Source organism: Taeniopygia guttata, chromosome 5 (genome assembly GCF_048771995.1).
Source record: "Taeniopygia guttata chromosome 5, bTaeGut7.mat, whole genome shotgun sequence".
NCBI classification, from domain to species: Eukaryota; Metazoa; Chordata; class Aves; order Passeriformes; family Estrildidae; genus Taeniopygia; species Taeniopygia guttata.
The window spans coordinates 31,563,636-31,582,444 of record NC_133030.1 but is presented as its reverse complement, the minus strand read 5'-3'; the positions used below and the strand labels follow the sequence as shown (position 1 = coordinate 31,582,444).

Sequence of the window (18,809 nt, the reverse complement as noted above, 5' to 3'; positions counted from 1 at the left end):
GGGGCCGGGGCCGGGGCCGGGGCGGTGAGGGGCGGGGGAGCCGCGCCGCCACCTCCTCCTCTCCTCTTCTTCCTCCCGCAGCCGCCCCTGCCCGTCGAGGCAGCGCTCCCAGGCTCCCCCGGGGCGCTCGGCATGAGGAGAATCAGGGCTAATGCCATCGCCATCCTGACTGTCGCCTGGATCTTGGGCACTTTCTACTACTTATGGCAGGACAACAAGCCCCGCTCGGCGGCTGCCGGCAGGTCCACCGGAGGCGGTAGCGGCGGCGCCCGGAGCGGGCAGAGGGCGGCCGGCAGGCTGGAGCTGCGCCGGGAGGAGAGGACCATCCCCCTCATCGTGAGTGAGCGGCGGCCGCCAGCATCCCGTCCTGCCGCGGCGGGGAAGATGCTCGGGGAGGGAGCCGCCGCGGCGGGCGCGGGATACGCCGGCGGAGGGCTGCGCTTTGCCTTCGGGTTGCTTTCTGTTTATTTTAGCATTCGTGCTTGTCACCATGGCAGCCGCTACAATCGGGGAGCAGGGTGGGCACTCTCGGGGGAATAGAGTAATGCCGTGGGTAAAGTGTTGCCGAGTTATCGCTACCGCTCTCAGCCCGGGCTCTGCCCTTGGCCGGGGAAAAAGGCGGGTGAAACAGCTGGAAGGTTTTTAGTTCGCGTTCAGAAGGTGTTCACATACAGATATGTGTATGCACGCACGCATGTATGTGATCGCGGTGCTTTCCCGTCAGGACCAGCTGAGAGCCATGACCTCTCCCAAGCCCTTCCTCCGGCCAGCGGGCTCCGAGCATCGGGCCGGGGGGATGCGAGTGACTGTACAGCTGGTACCAGCCTCTGCCTCGGCTCCCTCCGCGTGGCTGTCAGATGGAGGACCTGGGCCACTCGTGACTTTTGTCCCTTTTAAACCACAGGCAGCGGCCCGAGTCGAGCTCAGGGTAGAGTTCGGGCAGGGAGATGGCGGGAGCCCCCAGGGCTCCGTTCCTAACCCGAGGAGTGGTAGCAGTGCCCTGATGTACTACTTCAGTTTTGTTGAAAGCCCCACACTCTGCCTTCCTTGGGTATCTGTGGGCTTAGTAGGGGGATAAAATTGAGCTCCTGACTTGAGGATGATGAGGACCTTCCTGTCTGTCTGTGGGGGTGATTTGTCCTCCCTTCAGCCTGTTTAATAGCATCAATAAAGCTCTCCCAACTCTCGGCAATTGCTTAATAAAAAATAAATCACCCCCTGGAGCAAGAAGTGGCCCAGCAATACCATTCCCAGGAGTGATCCAGCTGAAGCTGTTCGGGAACTGCACTGTGTGTCACTCTTTGGCTGCGAATCCATTTGTCAGCTGGTTATGCACACATGGAAGTGAACAAAAGCAGCAGCCCGGTCAGAGCCGAGCAGGGGCCAGGCGCCAGGGCTGCCCGCCTCCCTCCTTGGCTGGCACTGGGATTTTTTGGCCTGTGTCTTGCTTTTTTCACTTGTAAAGCGGGGATGGGAAATGTGTGTATAGATGTTTGGGAAGCCCTGTGAATGTTCAGAAAATGCAGTCAGAGCAGTCCCAGCCCTCAGGCAGCAGGATGGAAACTCTTCAGCTGAACCCTTTGGCCATTGCTTGCAGCTGCTGAAACTCAAAAGTCAATGCTGAGGGTCTTGGACAGAGCACTTCTGTTATTTGCTGCTCACTGGGACTGGGGGCTGCCGGCAGTTCAGACTGCTCTGCTTTGGGCCCTCTGTGGAGCAGGACTGTGGAAGTGAGTACGGTGAGGAGCTCTGTGTGAGTGCTGCTATTGCTGTAGTAGCCCTTTGGGTGCATCGGGAAATGCTCTTAGGCTGGCCAGGGCTGAGTTGAACAGAGGATTTGGAGCACTCCTGCTCTTTTGATTCCACCTTAGTGGCAGCAGAAGCTGCCTCTGAGCTTCTGATTTCTTGTGTGAGCTTGAACATGCTGGTGTAGCAGTTTTATTTCTCTGTTCCCCTGCTTATCCCTTCTGTTTTTTTATAGCATTTACTTTACTCCCTCTCAGAGGGCTTGTGAGGTTACATGAATCCATATAGTCTGCCAAGCACCTTAAAATCCTCATGAGGAGGATGCTGTGGTAGTGCCACACATGATTATATTCTTGCTGTTTGCGGGGGGCAGTATGTGCTCATGGCTAACCACAGAGCCTCTCCTTACAAGATACATTGCCGCGCAACAGCCACTCCAAATCTGGTCCTGCTCTCAAAACCGTATAAATCATTCCAGCACTGCCCCATGCATGAAATCTCTTAGCAGGGAAAAATAATCATCCTTTGCATCTCAAGTCCCTCTGTAACTCGGGTCCCAGCATGTGCCAGCCCTCCCAGTAGGGCTCTCAGTAGCAGCTGAGATGAAGGAGGACCTTATCCTTATGCACCTGGTAGTGGGGCATGGTGGAAATTTCACATCCTGACCTCCCATGATGTATTTGGATAGAGAAGGAAACAGGAAGGGTTTGTGGTGTTTGGGCTTTCCCTCATGCATGCAGGTTTCCCAAGGGTTTGGTGGGTTGCTGTGAGAGCAAGCTGGTAAAATGCAGTGTGTGTACTCGTGTAACTATGCGGTGCTATGGCTGTGGAGAGTGTGTGTGATGTGCACAAGGCGCTGTCCCAGCCTTGGCCTCTTCCTGCGCAGCTGGGGCAGAAGAAGGGAAGAGACTGCATGTGGACACGGGGTAGGAAGGTTGGTGGAGGTGTGGGGACAGTGCTGTCCCTCAGGGTGTGGCATCTAACCGGGTCTGAGCAGCGGGTCTCATGGTCTGAGCTGCGTATGTGAGCCTGCGGGCTGGTCAGGCCAGGCAGTAGTTGTGCTGATGGTCCAGAGTGTGTGGCCGGCTTTGTTCCCCAGCACAGCCCACTACCTTCTCCCAGCCAGCACAGGAAATGTGCCAATTCTATTGCCCACTGGAGAAATAACAAATCTAGAGAAGCAGCTGTCCTTTGGCAGCACAGAGCCCTCAACCCTGAGTTCATTCCCCTTGAAGTCAGATTATTTGACTTAATATATAATGGCAGTCATGTATAAGGGGAGGAGTGCTTGTGCTCTGCGTGCTTCTCTATCCCTTGGCTTTCTGCAGAGCCACTGAGACAAGCTGCCCATTTGATCCAGCTTCTGGTTTCCTCTGCTCTGCATGAGTGATGATGTTGGAGTTCAGGTTTGGGCTCATCTGCAAATAAGGGTGACTCATGTGACTTACGGGTATCTGGAAAAATATTTTTTTAATTTTCTAATATTGGCTGCTTTTCTGTCTGGGAAAAAGAAAAAAATCTTTCTTTTGGAGGAGTGAGTCCAAGAGTTCTGCTTTTGCATCTATGCAATGACATTTCAAATCCTGGGCAAGTGAAAGTGTATTGCATGGGTTTAAAAACTTAAATGCTTTCTGGGCTTGTGTTTTTTGACATGGCCTCTCTGCAATAGGCTCTTCACAAACAGGATCTACAGATGCTTGAAACGAAAATTCAGATATTGGTAAATGGCAGGGTTCACTTGGTGACATGATGGGCGCCTGCATGCTTCTCCTTCCACTTACCACAGAGGGTATAAACACAAGCGAGTACCACACTCCTAGAAATGCAATTTTCTCTGGAACACAGCATAGTTTCATATAGATTAGAAGGAGCCCTAAGACCTCTGACAGTTAGCTTTTGTGTTTTTGGAAGATGAGGTTCCTCCTTGGACTCTTTTCTGTCTCTTCTAGGCAAAAGGTTGTTTCCTGTCTCCAGGAAATTTCCAAAGGCGAGAAGCTGTGCTATGTGTCTTTAGAAGGGCTTTGGCATCATTCCTGCACTGTGTACAGGTGGTTAATTGTTCACAATGTGCTGCATATCTGCTTTAGTATGGCACTGATGAGCAGAGCGCAGGGCTCTGTTCTTCCCAGTCTGAAGACTGCAGCATGGGAAGCTCACCCAGCTCACTTGTGTCCCAGTGAAGAGAGCGAGGCCATTGCTGCAGCGTGGGCAAAGCTTGTTAGTGAGAGAGATAGTTGGTTGGCAGCTTTGAAAGAGACATTTTTCTGTTGGCTGACTGTGAGCTGAGGGTGGGAGTATTTTCTCCTATTCCCTAGTCAAAAGCAGGATGTGAGGTTGCCCACAGGGTTCTCCAGCTTGCTGACTTCTCTAGGGTGGCAGGGAAGCAGCAACGTGCTTGGGAGTAGGAGATAAAAGTGTAACTTTTTAAATGCTCTGAATTGTGTTAGGCTGATGCCCTGTTGCTCTTTGGAGCAGGTATGATGCCTCTTATCTTTGTCAACTGCTCTTTGGATTTTGGTATGTTGTCTCTTGTCTTCATCCTGCCAACTTCTGTCACCTGTGTAGTTGCTCTGTGAGCCCATTGGAGCCAGTTTGGCCGTGGAGAGGCCCTGCATTGTAATACTGGCTCAGCCCTCCTGTCTGCTCCCTGCCTCTGTGCTCAGCCATGTAAAATGTGCACTGGGGAGATGAGATCAAGCCATCCTTTTTCCTTGTAGCTAAGGGTTTCTAAATGCTCTGCAAACATCACTGAACTGTGTGTCACCTGCCTGTGGTGAGACAGCAAGCAGGAGACTCCACTGGGATGCTTGGCTCAGAACAGGTGGTGCGTGTAGGCAAGAACAAGTTGGCGGGGAAAGATGTCAATTGTTTAATTCCCACGTCTTGTTTAGCCAGAAAATAGGCAGTGGCTGGGCTTTACCTGCTTCTCTGAATTTCCAAAGGCACATTTAGCCATGCTTGTATTTGCCACCAAGTAAGACCACCTTGATGCATGCTCTTCAGACCCTGGAACACCTAGTTGGCAGCACGCTCTGCTGCTTTTGTTTTGTGTTGCCTTTGGCTCCTGGGTATCTGAACCCCACAAAGCAGGTGCTGGCTGATGTTCACCACGTGTTCATGAATGATTTTATTCTCATCCCTTCATCACATTTCCTCTGTGTGCAGCTTTCAGAGCATGCTGTTTTCCTCACAACTGAGATAAGGTGCAACTTTCATGGTTTGCTAAATGATACCATTTTTCAGGGACCTGTGTCCCGTGAGGCTCCTGCATGTGTGCCTCCCTGGAGGCAGCTCTTGTAGCCTCAGGCATATAACTCCAGAAACTGAGGTGGATCCTAAATGAATTTAAAAACACAACAAACACAGCAAGAGGGGAATCAGCACTGTTTCCTTGCATTGGCATATTGTCAGGCTTATTTTCATGACCTACCATGCTATGGAGAGAAAAGGCCTAATTTTTAACGAGGTGCGACAGTTCATTTTAGCAGCTTCCTTACCATTTTACTCATAGCAGGTTGGTCCCTCTTGAGTCTTCTGCCTTTTGGGGCAAGGATTACACATATGGCTCTGCACGTTTTTTTCTGCTCTCTGTCCTACCATCCTGCAAAGCAGCTCCGCTCCCTGTGGCTCTGCAGATATTTGGGGTGTTGGAAATGAGATGGAAAAGAAGCTGCCAGTTGCTAGGTTTGTTTGTGTTGTTCAGCCTGGCCCATTCCACTGCCAAAATCCAGCACCTGCTGGGCTCTTCCCAGCACCTGTATGGCCTCTGCTCTTCCCAGTTTATATTAGGGTGGGGGACACAGCCCTTAGTGCTCGGGGTTTTGTGACAGACGTTCATGCATTCATGCTGCGGCCAGACCCTTGCAGCACTGGGGTTTTTTTGTTGTTGTTGTTGTTTTGGTTTTTTTTTTTTTAATCTCTGTGGCATCTCTCTTATGGCATGTGGGGCCCATGCCAGCTCCCTGGGAAAGGGTGACTTGGTAATAACTTTTTCTCTAAGGGTATTACTGCAGGAGGAGGATTCAGTGACAGCTTGACATGTAATATTTTATTTACAATGTTTATGTTTTAAAAATGTGGGAATGCCTACTGTTTGCCTACATGGCAGAAAATGATTTTATATTTAATTTGTCCCAGTGGCCCTTATGATGCATTAAAAATAAAATAAAAATGAAAGAAGTTGTTCACAATAGTAATTAATAAAATCCAGTTGGCAGCACTGGCCTTAATTATTAATCAAAATGTTGCTGTAGCTGCAATGAGGTAGCTGGGGCTTGGGAAACATGGTGGTCTGGGCAGCCTGAAGTGTGTAGAAGTGAGGGGAGGGCCAGTGCAGTGCTCCTGAACATGATTTATTTTACTAGAGCCTTTTCATTAAATCAGTGGGTGAAGCAGTTGCAAGTTTTAGTGAGCAGAAGCATTCTTTAGTATGCAGTTGCTTCCTCAGTATGATCTTTGCATATACAAAACTGTCTTAAGATTTACTAAAAATTTAGCGTTGTTGCTGGAAACAGAAACTTTGCCAGATATCTCAGGTTGCTGTTTGCCATGGTGGAACTTGGTCCAGACCCTTCATCCCAAGGCAGGCAGGTTGAGAGTCACTTAAAAGGCAAGGGGAGAAGGTGTTTTGTTTCAGTGGCACTGAACTGGGACTGTCCATTTTGGAGCCCTGAATACTGACTTGATTATTCCTGTTAGAATAGCATGCAGAGCACAAAGGCAATGAAACAAACAGAGGTAAATGTGCTGGGGATGAAGGACGTGGGACCCTGGCTCGTGTGCATTGTCTCACTTTTGTAGGGGAAGCCCCAGGGCAGAGCCCAGCAAAGTGGGACCTCTTGCTCGTCCTTGGCTCCCCATAGAATGCCAACTGGTTGTTCCTATTCCATGTCACCTCAGTGTGAGTGCCAGGACCTTACTTTCTTTTTCTTGTTTTGGTTGTGTGTGCTGCTCTCATGTGCCACTCCAGCCCTATCTGCCAGCTCCTGCAGTAGGCTTGTGGGCTCTTTGGGGTTGTCCTGCCAGCTGGCACTGCTGGCACTGTGTCTGGTGCTGAGCACAGAGGCCATGATCCACAACGCATCCTGTACTGTTGCATTAAGGTAAAGATTGAACCACAGTGGAGACCCGTGGAGTGGGAGTTGAGCTGCCTTATTGTCTGAGGTGAACTCATCTTCCTTACAGGCTCTTCATATGCCTCTGTTTCCCCAAAGTCTAAAATGAAAATTTTATCTAGTTCACGGGGCTTTTGGGCAGCTTAGCTTGCAAATTGTGTAAAGGGATGGAGATGAGAGAGGTAACCTCAGCAAAACATGTGGCTGAGTTCTCCCTACAAAGGAGAACTCTCCCTACCCTCTGAACAAGGAGCGGGATTAGCAGAAATGTAGCAGGTCATGGCCAATCTGCTGCAAAAGGAAGGTGTTGAAGGCACAGCATGGGCTGCTTCATGAACTGAACAATAGGGTTTGTTAGTAAAGGCTCTGTATTACCCACTGCTGTCTTTTCCTGTGTCTTTACAAGCACATGTTCATGCAATTAATAAATGTGATAAAGGACTGCAGGTGGACTGTCCGCTTCAGATTTCCATGTCCTAGTTGTGTTTGGGGCTCTGGAGACAAGTAAAAAAAATAATATAGTGGTCTCTTGGGCCCTGTCTCTGCAGAGAAATTACCCATGTTGTGATGTGCTTTGAGCACATATGAGTAATTTCTCAGTGTTGGTAGAAACCAGGTTTTTGATAAGCAGCTGCACATGCCCTTTGGCGCTACTTTCTTTCGCCTCCTTCAGGGGCATTGTCCCTGCAGAGACCTGCCTCAGCTCCCTCTGCAGTGCCACTGCAGGTCTCACAGCGCTGTCGGTGTCCCTGTGCATCCCCAGGATGTGAATGAAGCTGTCATGGGTGGCTGCCCCAGGGCTGGGAAGCTGCTTTGGCTGGTGAGATGATGCTTGGTTGGTCATCCTGCCATGGTGAAGCTGGAGGATTGACTTTGCATTTCAGGCTTCAAGGCTGCCATGGTTGGGCTGGGGCAGTGCTCTAACGTCTGATTGTTATGGTATGGTCATTGATGACATTCAGTCTGCTTTAACCTCTTGTTTTCAATTCTCCCAAATCACAGATTTTTCATCTTGCAACCTGTAATATGATCTTTTTGAGGACACTTTGTTTAACAGCAGCAGAGAGAGAAAGCACCTGTGCTGAAATCTGTATCAGACATTTTGTGGGCCTGTGAGGAAAAAAAAATTACTCTTTTTCTTGCCTTTATTGTTTTGGATAACTGCCCTAAAACAGCTAGGGCTTGGCTAGAAAAGTGCTTCTAACCAATGAAAGTGTTTTCAGAGACTCTCTGAAAAAAAATCTTTCTGCTGGACAAAATTGGAAAAATTATGCTTGCTTGCCTGCTGAGTGCCCTGAACAAAGTATTTGGTGCCAGAGAGTGTCATGCCCATGCTGTAACTTTGTGCCTTTTGGTACCAAGTATGCAGTAAAAAGTGTGATGAATAAGGAAGAGTGTATAAGAGCTGCAAAAGGCAGTGCAGCTCCTTGGGTAAGCGGTCAGTTAGTCTCTGAGTACAGGAATCTGGATACAGCGGCAGTGCAAATGGGAGCCATCACATCTCCACAATGAAATTGAAATAATTGTGTGCTTCCTATGTAGTTTCCTGTAGTCTTTTGAAATTGTAAAAAATAACGGTAAAGCATTGCAGTTAAAAACTGTGAATGGTGCAAATGCTCACAGCTATGTCCTGGTGTGTGTGATCATGCTGTATTTCCCAGGTGCTGTAATATGCATGTCATTTTTGGTGGATTTGTTTTTCTTTGTACCTTTCAGTGAGATTTATTCAGATCTGGTTGTGTAGTAGGAATTATCAGCCATCAGGCTGCTGATGGAGTAGGCTGCATTTGTCTCCCAACCTTCTGAAATGTCTCCATTTGGCTGAACTACCTGTTTTATGCCTAAATATAGGGAACAACCTCTCACTGTGACCTCTGAGGGGTTGGCAGGAGCATTAACAAACAGGTAGGGGCATAACCCTTTTTCTGGCCTAGGGATGCTCAGTTGCCACATCTCTGTTGGTGCTTCACTTGCAGAGCTGGCTACTCTGTCAGGGGCAGGCTGGGGTGGGCACAGGGGTTTTTCTCTCATTGCTCAAGTGCAGGGTGGTGTTTATACTGAGCTTGGGTTGGCAGTAGAAGGATGGATGCTCTGCAATGAGGTAAGCCTTCCAAAAATTCTCTTGGAACAAATCTGAATGAGCTTGGTGTCTGTTTGTATCCTCCTGTGTTTGGTTGTGCCATGCCTTGGAATGCCACATTGCTGTGCCATGCCTGCTAGCTGAGTGGCCCCACTTTTGGGGTATTTCCAGTCTGTGCTAGGAAAACTGGACCACACTGTCTGGGCACCCCAAAAGAAATTTTGGGAAGGGCTGGGAAATCAGTATTCCATCAGGACTAACTGTGAATCTGTCAGGCCAGGAAAAGATGAGATGAGGTCAAGTGAGGTCTGGCCTTGGAGAAGCTGCCCAAGCACCTATCAAAAGCTGCCTTTGGCTGAGTGTGAAAGGATTTTAAGTGAGCAGTTGGACTGCTGGCTCAGGTCAGGTCCTTGAACAGATATCCATCTCATGCTACATGTTAGGCGAGCCGTGAGGAAGTGGTTAACAGTGAAAGCAAACACTCTGCTTACAGCACAGGATACAGATGCAGGCAGATCAGCAGATTTCCCTATTACCTGAGTCACATCAGGTAATAGGGAAAATCTGCTGATCTGTCTGCATCCTTACAGCATTATTAAAAATTATGCATTGTAAATTATTTACTCATTAATTTTCTTGGGCCCAAAGCTTCACTTTTAGGAAAGACATGTTGGAGTTGAAAGAAAACATGGTGGGGTGATACAAATCATTGTGTATGGTAGGGCTAATGTGAAACAGCTACATTATGGCTGCATTCTTCTCTCTGCTGCTGTTCAGCTGTGAATTGTGCATCACTGCCCTGTGTATTTGGTACCTTTGCTACCCCTTGTATCTGTGACTCAAAAGGGCGACCTGAGTGCTTCTGCCACCCCCATGGGTTTGGATGCATCAGTCGTGGCATGGTAATGTCATGGCAGTAGTGTTCTCTTGCCCACCACCAGCATCCTTGGGGCACTGGGTGTCCACTTGCGCTGAGGAATTGGAGGGGACAGTGTTCTGGGAGGACCTTGTGAGAGACATTTGATGTGTGCAAAGCTGAGCCTTTTAAATCTTGATGCCCTAGTTAACAGGGATTTAGTCCTTCCAACCTGTCACAGTCCATCTCATTTTTCCCCTTTCCTTGTAGTTAGAGGATTAAAATTGTCGCATTGAGCTTAAAGGGGATTGGAATGCTCTGTATTCTTCTGCTTTTGCCCAATAGCTCCTGAGAGACATCATAAAGAATGGCCAAGAATGGATAAACAGGTATTAACACCACTGCAAGTGCTGAAGAAATGGTGAGAAAACTCTCCCTCCCCTGTTGTGCCTGCATTATTGCAGGGTCTGTGCAGGATGCTCATCACCTCCTGAGCTGTGGCAGCTGCCCCACACACCGGATCAGTCTGTGCCTACAGATTGCCTGGAGACAGGAGCAGCGACTTCACACTCAGCTGGGCAGGACCAGCAGCTGCAGGATGGGAGAGTGGCGATGGGAACTGGGTGTATGAAGGGATTCCCTTCTTATTCTTCTGTGCATCCTCTACCACTGGAGCTGTGTAAGGCCCCCCAGTTCAGCAGTGTACAAGAGGAACTTGCTCCTGCCAGTGGGCTGCATGTTCAGAAACCCCAGTACACAGTTCTGCGCTGTTCCTTTGTCTTGGCTTCAGAAGAATCCAAGATCTAAACATTAAATTAAGTGTCTTGTTTTTCGGGGGGACAGGAGGAAGGGGTGTGGCTGGGTGGTGCTGTTCACCGTGGAAGAATACTTAAAAGTGTTACAAAGTAGAAATGCAGGGTGAACATTTGGATTCCCTAGTTGGTGTAGCAGTGAATCTAAGAATTAAGGAAATAATGCTGCACATGGTATTTATTAAATGTCCAGGAAATTTCTGAACTAAGTTTTGTGACAGATTCATAAGGACTAGGTAAATTTTGAGTATCCACAGTACATCACCAATTTTCTTGTCCAGCTTTCTGTTAGGGCTTTTACAATTCCGCTAGAAATACACTGCATTTAATTTGTTGGCCCTGTGCAGAGCTTGAAGTGTGGTCTTCACCATTCTCTGTTGCAAGGACAGCCATGAAGTATGTTGCCAGAAGGTTATTTTGAATCATTAGAGGCAAATTGTATCTTTGTGGTCTTGAGTAAGTGAGTTGAATTTGAATGGAAAAGATTTCCATTTCCATCAGAATTTGCTTTAAATTTTCTGTTCAATATTTTTCTTCCTAAGGTAAATTCTCATATCACTGTCCCATATCTGAAAGGGGTAAATTTAGATGTATTTTGATCAGTGCCTGTCAGCTGGGAGCCATTTGAGTTAGATGCTGCTTATCCTGGGGTGGGCTCAGCATCTGTGCAATGCGGAGACCAGATTTGCACTGGGTTGCCATGGGGGTGACTCCAGCCATTACCTGGAACTGCTTGGCAGGAGCTGGTAGAGGGTTGGCAGTGTGCTGAGGGTTCAGGTGCAAAAGGACAGACATGGAGAGAAGCTGTTCTCTATGAAAACTCCTTTTCCCTGCCCTAGATGTAACCAGGGAACTACACAGCTCACAGCTGCATGTGTGTCTCTGTAGCAGGTTCTTCCTGTATGTGAGGGGCATGTTTGGGGCCCTTCTGTGAAGAGAGAGTGAGATTGGGAGACTAGTTGAACAATTAAACCATTAGGGGCTGCCACAAGCCTGTTTGGAGTTACCAGTTGCCTTGCCATCTTTTTTCAAGCAATTTGCATGTGAGAGTTGTGTGAGATCTCCCATTTGTCTTGCTGCTATCTCAGACCTCACACAAGGCCTGTACTGCTGGGTGCTTCCTGTTTATCTGCAGACCTCTTTGGCTGTCCAGACTGTGAGCTCTTTTGTGCAAATATGAACAGAAAAGACAGCTTCTCTCCTAGAGTTTATTACCTCTGTACATGAGTGAGATAAAGAGTTGGGGATAGGAGGCATTCTTTCCCCCATTCCCCTGATGGAGAGCTGAGATTATGTCTTGAGCTCTGCTGAAAGGAAACAAAGCATTATTCAGAACTGCTAACCTCTGATTATTAACTCTGATGAAAATACCAGTGAAGCCAAGACAGCTTGGATATTAATTGTGTACCAACACATATGTGGGAGGATGGATTGTGAGAGAATAGAGATCGTGCTGAAGGCAATCTCGCCCCTGAGGTGTTGCAGCTGTGCTAATTACCAAGGAGTAGGAACAGCCCTGCCATTAATAGGGCACAGCTGTGTCCAGTAAGGATGGGTGTTATAAAAGAGTGGATTAGCTAGTTGGGAGAGAGTTGGAGTCAGTTGGCTGCTGCAAGGAGTAAGGGTCAGGTGTTTGTGATAGGGACAGTGAGGGTCAGGTGGCTGTGTGGAAGAAAGGGGACAGGAGGGAGTCAGCCGGCTGTGTGGAAGAAAGAGAACAGGAATCAGTGCTGTGAGAAGCTGCCCGTGAGAACTCACAGAGAGAAGGTCTGAAAGTCTTACAGCAGGATGATAAACTGATGGTCAGTCAATTGGTGCCAAGTACTGACACATATATTCAATGAATTTGCTACTGGATTCTGGTTTCTACCCCAGAGACAATTAAAACTCTGTCCTGTGGTAGCCCCTTGATTGTAAGTGCCTGTCCCTCTTTACATTTTGCATTGATAACACATTTGGACCACCTCCCAGCTCTTTGTAATTTCTGTGACCGGTGATGGGTTGGCCACCTAAAACCACTTTGGCACATATTGTATGTAACCTGAGTGGGCTGGGATACCTTGGGGGAAACAAATTTGGCTTGAGGCTGCCCAGAACATCTTGAGAAATCCCCTCTTCGGGATTACCTCAGTTACCTCAAATGCCAACTTGGGTTTTGATGTGTATTTCTTGCTGCATGTTCATTTTGGGGGAAGAAGTAGTATTTGAGAATAAGCTGCTAGGACATGAGCAAGGTTAGAAAAAAGTTCTAAGTGATGTGAAAATGTTAATCATTAAACCTGTTACCATGTAACAACATGACTTCTCATAATGATTAACTTCCTCACCAGGCTGTACTGGTGTAAATCTCAGGGTGTTTGCTGAGCTCTGGAAGCTGGACTTCAGCTTCTCCCACCGCAGCCCAGCTGCTGAATGGTATTGAAACACTCCTTAACTGGCTAGAATGATGGACAGCAGGGCTGCTTGGGGCTGATGGTGTGCCTTCGTTCTCAAGTCTGCTTTTCAAGACTTACCTTCTAAACTTAATCAGGGCAAAGTGAGGTTCCCCATGTTACATTGTTTTATGCCAAATGACATCTTTAACCATGTGCTTAAACCAGTATTCTGTGTAATTTGCTCTTCTGAGTAGAAAATACACTGTAGCACTTTTAGGCATTCCCTCTGCATTAAAAAAGGGGTTTCATCAGGGGGTATGTTCCTGGCATTTGCAGCTTGCACTCGTTTATTTTCTTGCTACCCTGTTTTTTGTGCAGACAGATAAAAACAGTGCTGGGTGCCGAAATGCTCATATGCCGGGTCGGTGGCATGTGGCACAGGTTGTCACAGGCACTACCATCTGACTGGGCATGTGGCCTTTTCCCTGCAAATTATTAATAGTCAAATGCAAGTACAGTGACATTGTCTACTTTTGTAGGAACAGAATTTTACAAGGATGAGTTTAGCTGGTTGTTCATTTTCCTTTGGATAGGTGTCTGAATGTCAGGCATCCGCTGCTGCCACTGCAGGCCCAGCTTTGTGCTGAGAAAGGGTACTTGGCTAGTTCAGGCTGCAGCAGTCTGGACAACATCAGCTGGGAGATGAAAAGTTACAAATGGATGGCCAGGTCCTTACCACTGTTGTTTTGGCGAGTGATTTTGGGTCATGTTGCCAATAATTCTGTAACACAGGCAGGGAAAACTTGGCAGTCTAAGTGTGGGGCCCCAGTGTACAGCCTGTACCTGGGCTGGATAACCCACTCTGTGCAGCGTGCTGGAGCACACCTCTCCTGATCAGAGGAGTGAGGAGTAATGTTTCTAGGTCAGCAGCAATATGCCACCTCAAGAAAGCTCCTAACAAGCACCTCAGCGTCCTTCAGTAAGTCTGTCTTGTTTGACACAGACTTGCTATTGCTTCTTGAGTATCTCCACATTGTGCTATTGGGGTAGTGGGAGTGGGACAGAATTGGATCTGCAGAATTGATTTTTCAGAATGGCTCTGCACTGTAAGCAGAAATGGGCTCTTTGGACTTACTTGAGGGGAAAAGATGGCCAAAATAGACCAAAAGCCTGATGATCTAAAAGAAATACCTTTCCTCCTGAAAAGGGTAAGTAAAAAATCCCCACCTGTTTAGAAATGCCATTCAGGCTTTCTATAGCTGTGCTTCTAGAAGAACTATGTACAATTCTCCTGCCAGTTCAGTACCTCCAGTGTTACCAAAGACTGTATGAAAAACAATTGCATGGTAATGCCTTCGATGTTAGAGGGCAGCTCAGTTGTTTCTCAGGACAGACACTAAGTCTGGCAAGGAGGAAGGTATTTATACTGTGCTTTAGTTAAGTGTTGACCTGAAATAACTTGTCACTGTGCATTTCGCAAAGACATGTTTTAAAAAAACTCCATTAGCTTTAATGAAATTAACTTGGTACATTTCTGACAGTGTGATGGTGTGATGGCAATATTCTCCTTGATTTACTGAATTAGCTTATCTGAATTGGAGGAGTTTGCTTAGTGCTTCCTTGGGATAAGAAAGATGTCTGAAGAAGTTGGAGTTCAGGATGTTTTTGTCTTTATTGTGTTCTCTCAGTATAGAGAAAGTGTGTAAGTATTAAAATATATTTAAAACTATTTTAATACATTTTAAATATTTGAATGTTCACCGAAATGTGGACTCTTAATAGTGCCTTAAAATAACTGCAGCCTCCTTGCAGATGCTGAGTGCCTCCTACAGAAATGGTGCCATGGCTCCTGGAGCTTCTGGCTTGCTTTGGGAGGTACAGAAAGCATCTGACAGCCCTTCCTTTCTCCTGTCCCATTAAGTAGGTTGCCAATATAAAATGCATTAAGTACAATGCTGTGGTTTTAGTCTATATTGAGCCAGATTGGAACCAGTGTCAGGAGCTAGCAGGAAGGATTATCTAAGGATGCTGGGGTTATAGAGTTACAATGTGACTGGCCTGGAGCTGATTGCTCTTTAAAGATAGGTGGTTTGAGAGGAGAGGATTGCTGTAGAGGCCTGTCTGCTCCTTCAGAGGTAATTTAACAACCTGCCTTCCATTCAGGCAAGGAAAATGCTATCAGTGGATTTTTTCCTATGGCATTAAATGACCTGTCTGTATGTCATGGCCTAATTGTGTTACCCCAGAGAGCAGGGGATAGAGGATGATTTTCCTTGAAAGTTTTCTTTGCTGCATTGGAAAGGGACTGCTCCCATCTGATTCAGCTGCCAGGCAACCAGATTTCTCTCTGCTGGTCAATAAACAGAAACTGCAGTTTTATGCACCAGAAGCTGGGGTACTGGCTGCTATAGTTATGACTTAATTGCTAGTGTCAGATTAGTTAGGACTTGGATATTGTACCAAGCTAAAGGTCTATCTACTAGAGATGTACACATTAAAAGTGAATCCATGTATCTACATTAAAGAGATTTGTACTGGTATCTATTCTGCCCAATGGTTTTTACAGGGAAAATAGTCCACAGACAATAAGACTGAAACATTTCAATTGGTACTTTCAGTAATAAACATTTTTTGCATTGACAGGACATGTGCACTTGACTCTTCAGAAATATGGTAAGTGTTTAAGCATCTTCTTTTACAGATCAAGAGTCTGAAGGAGGCTCAGAAAGGTTAAAGTCTTGATTTACACTGATTGCTCAGGCTCCATTGACTTTCTCTTTGAATGTCTTTCCCGCTGGGCATTTTACTGACATCCCCTTCCTTAGAGCTTCAGTGCATAGTTTAAATAGTCATAGCTGTTCTGCAGGGAAGGCAGGGTAATAGGGAAAATTGAAGTAAATGTGCCCTGCTGATGCACAGTGCCAGCATGCTTTGCCCCCTGAGGATGATGCCTCTCCTCACTGGGTATCTTTAGGAGACGGCATTGACAGTGCTCAGGTCTCTGTTTGCAAGTGGGACGTCTTGCAATGCTGCAAGGTGAAGGCCCTTGTAATAAGTGGCTCAAATGAGGCAGACAGTAATGAGTTGTCCAGGAATGGTTCATTGGCTCCTGCCTGGCAGAGGGAAGAGTGTCACTGTGATTTGTGTTTATCTAGCTATGCAATTGAATTTTATCCTTGAACTTGGTTCCTGGTTCAGACAAAATCCCTTATGTGAAACACATGCTATTTGCACAGGGTTCTTAATTAGAAGAATTCATCATAAGCATGGGCATCTTTCTCTTGTTATTGTGGCAGGGAATAGAGATCTATCACATCCTCAGAAATTCCTCAGAAATGTATCTGTTGTTGTTTGCTATTTTTATAGCCTTTCAATCCTTGATGTCTGCAGAAAGATGAGGTTCCTTATGATATTGCTGTGCTACCATTATTATGCTTTTAATTAGTTAATGAACTAGTGACTTTTGAGTTGAAAGGGGGGGCGGGGAACAAAAAGGAGAAGCAAAAGTCAGGAGTTGAGATAGTTCCACAAGGCTTGCTATCTGTTGATCAGCAAATGCTTAAAACTTGCATATTCAAAAATATCTAGCTCTGTGGAGTTAAAGGGGAAAAATCACAGCATGCTGAAATTTAACAGCTGCCCTCTCCTAAAACATCAAAGTTCTCTTCTCCCATACTGCCACTAGAAAGGAACGGGTAGAGTACAAGAAAACCATTTGCTATGATAATTTAAAAATTAACAGCTTGGCTTGGTGTACATCTTGCAACCTGCTTTTCCTCTCTGCCCTCCCTCAGGTGGCCCAAGCATGCCATTTTGGAAGCATTCAAAGAAGAGAAAGTCCATTGTCTGTGCAAAGTTCAAGAATTATTAGGTTCTTCTATGTGAAACCTAGTGTCCAGCACCAGGGATTAATTGCTTACTTTCAGGTTTTGAAGGGTCTGTGCCTTTTGCAAAGAATACAGCAAAAACATCTTGCAGGGTGCAAAGCACATCAGCCTTATTGAAATGTTTGCTAGGGGTGCAGCAGGGCCCTCCTCCTAAGCTAGGAACTATGGGACTACTGCAGAATTTATTTTTTAGCCAATAACCCCCATTTATTTCCTTGGGGAATTTTTCTTTTAGCTGGTTTGTCTCCTTTCTTCCTCTCCAGATGGATATCATGGTATTAACAGATGGCTAAGGAGAAACATTTCCTTCCCTGACTAAAAAGGAAGTGAACGTATGGAAGCTGTCTCAGGCATGTGTTGAGCCCTCTTTTAACTTGGCAACGACTTTGCCCTCAACCCTGGAGCCTTGAGGACCAGTGTGGCAGGCAGAGGCAGATGGGGAAGCTCACATATGAGGCTTACAGGGGGAATGCAGTGTGTTTTGAGAAGGCCAGTGTTGTATCAGGTGGGCTCACTTGTACCGTAGTGGGCCAAATCCCACTCTGGCTCTCACAGTATGTCCAAGTTAGTATTTTCAGCTGCTTCTGTCCTTTAAGCATGATAGCTAGGTCAATGTGTTTAATGAAGACATGCTCTTCAGTGGCTGCTTTGTGCTGCTGGAAGCAGTTAATTAAATAAAACACTGTGGGTTTTAGACTAGCAAGGTCTTTTGGGTGAAGGACTTGGGTAGATCTGGAAGTAGACGTTTGATGAAGCTGTTTTGTGCTTTGCAGTTTTCCCTTTAAGCTGAGATGGAAAGGAAGTATTAATCATTTCTCAAGGGTGCTGCAAGATATGACTGCAGTCTTGTGAACATCACTGATTGTGTCCTTCAAAAGATCTTTCTGGGACCACACAAATGGCAGAAGTGGTAGATGGCTGTGGTGCCTAGCTGAAAAAAGGGAGAATATTTGATCTGAGAGCCTGCAGGCAAGCTCCTCTTGCTCTGAGAAGGCACTAATCTTATATTTTGCTCTGCAGGTTATGATGAGCAACTATGCCATTCTGACAGATTTTGCCAGGTGCTGGTAGGGACACTGCTTGGAAAATTGTGAAATGCAGGAGAAACTACTCTTACCAAGACATCCCTCCATCTGTCTGCAAATAATGCCTGTATTTCCCTGGGTACTGTCTCCCTTTGGGCTGTGAGAGAGGCAGAGGCTGAGTCAATACAGACACATACCTGCAGGAGATGTGGGCCCTATTACGTCTGGGGACAGAGGTCATCTTCCAGTAGCTGGACTGAGAAGACACTGAGGGATAGTAGTCCTGTTTGGAAGGAGTGTGGGGGGAAACAGGAGAAGCAAAAGCCAGGTTATCGCTACCAGATGCTGGCTGTTGTCCCTGAGGAAAAGCTATATTTGCTCTGTTGCCATGATATTTGTGCTCAAGGTTAAAGCGCTTGGGTGGAGGTGAAGACACCATTCTGGTAATGTTTTGCTTCAGGTGGGTTGACTGCAAAGAAAATTACTGTTGTTAGCCTGGTATTAGCAGGGGTGTATGAGAGGGATGATGTTTGTTACTTGCCTGGTAACATGAAAGTGTGCAGTGAAGGGTAACATAAAGTCATTATCAACTAAAATAATTTGAGGGAGTTCTTCCCCCCTTGATTAAAAATTTACTGCTTCACACAGGTTAGCACAGTGCTCTGGGAAGAGATTGAAGGGATGAATGTGTGTAGGAAAACAGAGGATGGGGATGGGTGTTCTATATATGCTTTTCCCACTTGCTGCTTCCCTACAAAATTTATCAGTCGTTTGGAAATTGGTTCTGGCAGTATCGCTCTATATGTTATAAGAGGAGGGGTCTGTTAAGAGCATATCTGATGGGTGAGGGAGTAAGTGTAGGATCTTTCATCTGTTAAGATGTTACCAGGTTAGAGATGGTCGTTTGCTGGGGC

The 18,809-nt window shown here is 46.6% G+C and overlaps 1 protein-coding gene across 2 annotated transcripts in view; it reads left to right on the top strand.

The window, feature by feature from the left end:
• Positions 1 to 18,809, top strand: part of GALNT16 (polypeptide N-acetylgalactosaminyltransferase 16) — a 73,416-nt gene continuing 54,607 nt past the window's right edge. Inside the window, exon 1 of one of the 2 annotated variants that reach the window (XM_002200473.6) lies at positions 1 to 336. In XM_002200473.6, the coding sequence (XP_002200509.5) occupies positions 133 to 336 (204 nt within the window). In that variant the 5' untranslated portion in view covers positions 1 to 132. Of the gene's footprint in view, positions 337 to 15,631; positions 15,657 to 18,809 lie in introns of those variants that run through there. The other variant, XM_072930093.1, reaches the window with a different exon arrangement.